The sequence below is a fragment of the Pyxicephalus adspersus genome, chromosome 12 (assembly GCF_032062135.1).
Source record: "Pyxicephalus adspersus chromosome 12, UCB_Pads_2.0, whole genome shotgun sequence".
NCBI lineage: Eukaryota > Metazoa > Chordata > Amphibia > Anura > Pyxicephalidae > Pyxicephalus > Pyxicephalus adspersus.
The window spans coordinates 3,350,723-3,358,152 of NC_092869.1; the positions used below are offsets into that span (position 1 = coordinate 3,350,723).

Below are 7,430 nucleotides of genomic sequence, written 5' to 3' on the forward strand. Positions count from 1 at the left end.
AGAAAAATAGAAAGGAAGGAGAGGGGGAGGAAGAGAGATAGAAAATTGAGAGAGAGAATAGAAGATAAGGACAGGAGAAAAGAAATTTAGAAGGAAAGAAATAGGAAAGTGGTGGAGATGAAAAGAAAGGAAGGAGAAGGAGGAAAGGAAGAATGAAAGAGACTGCAGATAGGAAGTGAGTAAATAGAGGTGGAGAAAGAGAAAGAGAAAAAAAAGATGAGGGGTAGAAAGGCAGGGGAGAAAGAAAATCAGGTTTCTATTTTGGTGCTTATAATAAATAGATACAGTTATATAAATTAGATTTACAGTTTGATGATTCATCTTTACTTGTGCAATGTAATAGGGACTCGATGTGGCATTTCGAAAGTACCAGGCATGAAAACACACGATGATATAGCAAGAATCTCATACAATAATAAAGAGGAAGACACATAAATGAAGGAAAGTCATTGTATAGAGTGTTACAGTTAAGGCATATTATATTATCCAATATATAGAGATTTGTTTAATGTACATTGTAAGGAGAGAAGCCTCAAATGCAAAGTGCTCAGGTCTAGATGGAAGGGTTCTGTACATGGAGATAGTCGGGCCAAGTAATTTCTGTAGTTTAAAGCACTGGCCAGCCTAAACCGTCCAAAGGTGGATCATATCCAGGGATCATATGCACAGATCATTTATAGAAGATGATCTCCGGACAATTTGAACACAGTTCTGGGCTTTAGGTTTTGGTCACCTCCTGTCCTTAGTAATATTCAGGTACACGGGGCTTGAAAGAAAAGGGACTTTTCAAGGTTAGGTACTATGAGCTGGGAAGGCCAGTGACCATCCAAGGTAAGATACAATAACCCGGTACCTAACTGGTACCTGGCTCATGGCTCCTGCCCTTGGGCACCATGACCTGGAAAGGCAAGTGACCACTCAAGGTTTGGTACTATGAGCTAGGAAAATGAGTGGCCACCCAATGTCAGGTACAGCATCAGATGAGAAGCCAAGTGACCACCCAAGGCTTGGTATCATGACCTGGTACCTAACTGGTAAGAAAATAAATGACCACACAAGGTCATCAGCTGGGAAAGTGCACCACTACCAAAGCTTAGATACCATGACCTTGTACCTAACAGGTACCCAGCTCATGACTTCTGCTCCTGGGCACCATGGCCTGGCAAGGCGAGTGGCCACCCAAAGTTAGGTGCCATGAGCTGAGAAGGCAAGTGACCACCCAAGTTTAGGTACTATGAGCTGGGAAGATGAGTGACTACCAAAAGTGCCATGAGCTGGGAAGCCCAATAACTACTAAATGCCAGGTTCCATAAGCTGGCAAGGTGAATAATCCCCCAATGTCAAAGCGCAAGAAAGGTGAGTAACTACCCAAGGTTAGGTACTGTGACCTAAGATAGCGTGAGCTAGGAAGATGAGGTCAGGTGCTGAGAAGTAGGAAGGCTAGCGACCACCCAAGGTTAGGTAGTGTGAGCTGGGAAGTTGAGTGACCACCCAAGGTCAGGTGCCATGAACTGGGAATGTGGGAGACCACCCAAGGTTAGGTGCTATAAATTGGGAAGATGGGGGAATACCCAAGGTTAGGTGCCATGAGCTGGGAAGGCAAGTAACCACCCAAGATCAGGTTCCATGAGAAAGTGACTGATCACCCAAGGTCAAGTGGTTTGGGATGGGAAGGCAAGTGACTATCCAAGTTTGGGTAACATGACCTGGAAGGATGAGGGACCACCCAAAGTCAGATGCCATGAGCTGGGAAAATAGGTGACCACACAAGGTCAGGTTCCATGAGCTGAGAAGGTGGGAGACCATTACATATTAATTTTACATTGAAAATTTGAGATAAATGTGATTTGTTAAAAGGTTTCTTCTTGTTTCTTGCAGAGATCTTATCAGAAGAAGACATCCATTTACAGCACAACAACACCAACAATGATCCTTGTAGTGTTTTTATCACTTGTGTGGTGAAATATCCCAACGTGAACATCACCTGGACAAAAAACAGTTCCCTCAACCTTACTTGTAACGTTCTGTATATAGAAGATGCTCTTTCAAGCCGCAATGTCACCTGTAACGCATGGAACCCCATCAGTAACGTCACCAAGACTGTCCGCCCTTCCGAGTATTGTGAAGGTAACTGAATATCACACTTGTGTCCTCTCCATGAGGGATGGTGGAAAATTTCTGCTGTATGGACTGACAGCTGAAGAGTAACTTGTTGTCAATCAAATGGAACATAAAGAAATGTTTGCGTTTGTTTCAGGAAAGAAGACTGGTGGTGGAAGGCAAGTGCATGTTGGGGTCATTGTTGGTATCGTTTTTGTTCTTGTAGTGGGCATCGGTGGCCTTATATTCTGGAAAAGAAGGCAGGTAAGTGTCCTTTGTGTTCTGTGTTTTATATGTAGCCATTATTTTGATAATAAATGAAAAAGGTGAACAGCTTCAATGGGAAGGATCAGTAAAAGAACAGGTATGGTGGGCATGAGGATAAAAAGGGGTTTATTCTTTGTACCCCAAATATTTTGGGGGGCATTCTGTTGCCTTAAAATAAGAAAAACAGGAATCTGATCTCACTGGTCTATAACACCATTGTTTCTAATCATAATTTTCTTGTAGCATGGGAAGGGGAGCTTTACATCCCTTTATAGATGTCCTAATGTTGGTGATATTATAATGGAAGTCTGCTTAGCTGATTTAGCTGCTGGGTATGTAAACCCCGAGAGATCTCCCCGCTATTTGTGTGTCTATGCTCCGCCTTCATAATGGGAGCTTCTCATAATGGCCCTGATTTATTAGTTTTTATTAAACTAATTAACTGGAATTAATTTCTTAAGTCATTTGCTATTTGTTAGCAAATCTTTTCAATCCTGGATCAGATTCATTTCAGGTTTTCTGGATCACCAAGCTTCACTGATGAAAGTGCATCATCTCCAGCCTTCAGGAGCTTTAATAAATCAGGCCAATGTGTACACTGCGCCGTAATCGGGTCCTACTGTGCAGCCAGAGTTCCGACTTCTGTCTTCAAGTCTGCGTAATCGAGATGTTTGCAAGCAGGCCCTACTGTGCAGGCACAAAGTTTTGATTTCACGCCTGCACAGTAGGACCCGGTTCCAAACATTCCTATTACATAGAGGTGAAGTCGGATCTCCAGGGCTGCACGGTAGGACCCAATTACTGACAGAACTACTGCGCAGAATACCAAGCCTGCAGTGTAGGGCTGTCATACAATCTGGAACAGGTTGACATAGAAGGTACTGGGGGGCCGCACACTCTGCACCTAGGTATGTTCGCCCCTGTTGCCCCCTATGAATATTTTTAACATCTCCCAGCTCAGCCTCTGAAATTGCAATGTAAAGTCTAATCAATGAAAGAGACTGGACGCACGCTTATTTCTTATGACCACAGAAAGTGGAGGACGGAGCTGGGAACACCATCTTACAATTTTTTTCCACCTGTATTAAAAAAAAATAAAATGCTGGAAATATCTTCAGGGCAAAAGGCAGATAAAATGGTTCTAGAAGTAATAATTTCACTTTCTCATGTGCATAGGGTGAAGAAGTACGGCCCGTGACCTGAAAAAACCTCTCTACTAGGAACAGTCCAGGATTTGGAGTCCCCAATTTTACAATCTCCGAGAAGATAATGAGATATTCCAGCCTGGACAAGGGGACTCTATGGGGGTGTGGATGGTGGGGGGGGGGAGCTGGGAACTCAAGTGTATGGGCTATTCAGTATTTTGCTATTCTTCTATTGATTTATTGTGAAGATATTCAGTTTGTCTGTGTGATATTTACACAGGCAAACTGTCCTGTACTAGTTCCTGTACAAGGGTGACAACTCTTACTGAATTGATCTATTGATATCTAGCATTGTCAGAAAAGCAGAGCATCTCCTGCTCCCCATAACCTAGGGGAACCGTTTTGTAGGGCCCAAGCGAACTGTCAGGGACATGGCCTCGGTACAACGCTGCAGTATATGCTGGCGCTTTATAAACACACAAAAATAATATGACTATAATCTGCAAGAAGGCAAACTTGTAAAGCTACTGGAAATTGTTCACTGTGACGGTGTTATGCTTTTTGATAGCTATGATGAAAGTTACTCAAGGTACTTTTTTATATGTAAACAGCAAGAAAAATATAAGCTCAGGGAAGAAAAGCAGAAGGAAAAAAATATTTGTGCAATTTTTTAAAAACTGGTTTTCCTTAATGTGCAAATGGCGCCACATTGTGGCCAAGATTAAACATTACAGTGCAATAGAATATTAAAGTAAATGCCAGTTTTAGTAAATTAAAAAAAAAAAAAAAAAGATAAATAGTACAATTAACAGTAGATGCTTCCTTTATATTTCTACTCCGCTGACAAATATTTATTTATAGGAAATCATTATTTATTCATCATTTTTAGAACAATATCTTTATACATTATGCTGACCTTTTAGTGTTATTTGTTGTTGTGATTATTTATTAGTTCATATATTATTATATATTTCCTATGTAAGAGTTTTTTTTTTTTTCAAGTATCTCTTTACTTTGTGTGCCTGAGTTATAATTCTTGGAAAGTCCCTGAAAAAGGCCATTTCCCTAAAAAAAATTAAAAAAAACTTTGGAGTTCAGCAACAAACACGTCAGGTAGTTTTCATCTGAACTTATGAACATTCATATTAGTCTTGAGAAAAAAATCTAGCATGTATACAGCAGTCATCAATCATTGTTTAGGGACCCATTGTTCATGGCGCCATCATTTTCTATGGGGAGGACGCAGCGGGGTGGCTCACACATGTCTTCCCCCTTCCTGCTCTATGGAGCTGAACAGTTCTTATTAATTCTTGTGTTGTTGGAAGTGATCTTAAAAGCTAAAGCAAATTCATGTTGGTATGGGTCTTTAAACTCATTTAAGAGGTAAGTCGTTCCATGATTTACCCATTTCCCCCATAGATCCTCTTTTTAGCTTTCTGGGAAAAGGGGTCCTTGTGATGGAGTTTCAGGCTCTCCTGCTCCTTATCTATATATTTATTTGTGATGAGGTAGGTAGATAGGTAGGTCGATAGATAGAGAACAATAGTGACGCCTAGAGGACACATTTGAACACTACAGGCAGCTGTTACCCACAATCTAATACTGACGTTTGCCACAAATTGGTTGTTTGCCATAAATTACAAAGTTCACTCTTCCACAGCTGTCTGCAAATGTGGACGCATTTGCAAAATGCATTGAAAGGAAGCGGTTAGCTGGGAGATTTGATTTCTCACCTACAGCCAACTTCTTTGGGCTGACACATTACAGAGCCAAGGTTTATTTACTCATAGCGCTGACATATTGCACAGCGCTGTACAAAAGAACATGGGTTATGACGTAGCATTTGCTATGAAATGTTGGAACACAGATCTTCTCTTGGTTCTCTGCTCACATCTGAGGGTCACTAGGGCAGCACTTTCAGGCTGGGTGGGGAGATTCACCCCTCCGTTTTGGTGCCCATTGTACACCAAAGTTTAATTTCCCCATAGGGACCCTTTTTTTGCAGCAGTGGTAATAGGAAATACATTGCCCACAAACAAACCAAAAGCAGGAGAAATCTTCCAAAAAACTTTTTTATTTTATACAAAAAAGAAAAAAAAAAAAAAAAAAGGTTTGTATTCTAAATTTAAGAAAAAAACATTTTTCTTTCTAATGCCGTTGAATTCACTGCAAACTGTAAAAACGGGATTTGTATATATTTAAAAAAATGGGGGACAAATAAGTAAAAACAGATTTGACATTTTACAGTATTCTACAGACATGCACATAGTAACCAGCCCTGAAGAAAACAAAAAGTTAAAAAATGTTCCTAGGTATTTTACAGTCGCATGATTGAAAAACCCTCCCTCCCCCCCAATGATCTCTACCCAACGCCTGGGACAGCACAGGGTTAACCATACTCTATGACAGGATAAGACACAGTTTTGCATTTAATTGGTTCAGTTTTATTACCCCAAGGCCACTGGATTGCGGTGCCCCCCAGAGGCTTGTCACATAGGAAACAAATAATCTGTGCTGCCCACAATGAAATCAGCAGATTCAGATTGGCAGTACAGAGGAAAGAAGGACAGATCTGTTTATGAATAGGCCCAATGTGACAGTATAGGAATCAATAGAGAGCTGACCAAAGGACGGCCATCTTGGTAGCCAACAGTCTGCTACAATGTAAGAAGAGACCTGGAATGTGCATTATGGGGATGCCAAAGCGTATGATTTTTTGTAATGCACCGCAGTGCCAGGGTATTTCCCACTACTGCCATTGTACATTAGCTTGCAATTAAAAAGTTGGGGTTCCAATAGCAAAATTAATAAATTCACATTAGGTTTTGCTGGGTTCTTAATATATCCGCTTAGCAATTCATCAATGTAGAACCCCCCCCCCCTCAGGGGAATGCAATTGGGCAGTGTTCTGTAGTCCAGTACATGAGATTTGGACAAGGCTGACAACACAGCTAGGGATTTCAGTGATTAAGTGACAGGGTTGTCAGCTTAGTACAGGAAGTTAGGAGCTCTTTGGGTTTTCAGCAGATCAAATAAATATGTTTCTATTCTTATTTTTTTAAGACAAAAACACAGAGCAAAAGGTGTAAAAAAAATTACCTAATATGACAGCAAACTTGTCAAAAGTTACCATGGCTCCTCATTGGTCAGGGAAGAATGTCATCCTTACAGCTATAAAAAAAGGTGTCACCTAAATTGACCTGAGAAGTCCAAAATTTGAGGAAACCCAGCAAGCTTTGGAGGAACCCTGGTTGAGAAACTCTGATCCAGGATGTAGTTGTACAATTCCAATCCTCAAGGTTCGATTATCCGACTTCTTGTAAACCACTTCTGATCACAGCACACTGCTATATGTTTGAGAGATACTCGAAACGTGAAAGGATCCTGGTCTTTGAGGAATGGAGCTGGTCACCCCCGATATAGGGTACACCGCCATGGTATGTGCTGGTAGGTAGGTTTCTATGGCCATTGGGTACTATGGAGCCCCTTTATCCTCTACCATGCTGCTATGTTTGTCACTTGGCCACTTGGGGCGCCATAATCATACCGATGGTCCCTGAAGTTCTTTGCCTGTCCTTAGAAAGCCTTTGGGGCCCCATTGCTGACACTAGCTGGGCTCTTCCTACTAACCACTGACATTAGGTTGTTACTCCGACTGACTACTAAGTTTGCAGCATGATGATCCCGGGGCATTTCCTATTCCTTGAGGATTCCTACAAGTGAAACCAATGAAACCCAATAGAATATGACAATTCATTAGATAGATTTGAAAACAACCAATACATTTTCTGGCAAGCTGTGACATCACAGCATTTTATAAGGTTAACCAATAAGCAGGAACCTACAGCCTATCGTCTACTAGGAGGCACTACAAGAATCATACCACAGAAAGGTCATCAGTCCCTAGTGAAGTTATTG

At 41.2% G+C, this 7,430-nt stretch overlaps 1 protein-coding gene across 3 annotated transcripts in view; it reads left to right on the forward strand.

Moving 5' to 3' along the window:
- Nucleotides 1–4,496, forward strand: part of LOC140342170 (SLAM family member 9-like) — a 16,669-nt gene extending 12,173 nt beyond the window's left edge. For 2 of the 3 annotated variants that reach the window (XM_072428259.1, XM_072428258.1), the window contains exons 3-5: nt 1,879–2,127; nt 2,258–2,364; nt 3,544–4,496. In XM_072428259.1, coding sequence (XP_072284360.1) covers nt 1,879–2,127; nt 2,258–2,364; nt 3,544–3,570 — 383 coding nt within the window. In that variant the 3' untranslated portion in view covers nt 3,571–4,496. Of the gene's footprint in view, nt 1–1,878; nt 2,128–2,257; nt 2,365–2,642; nt 2,700–3,543 lie in introns of all 3 variants that reach the window. The other variant, XM_072428260.1, reaches the window with a different exon arrangement.
- Nucleotides 4,497–7,430: the final 2,934 nt, after the last annotated feature.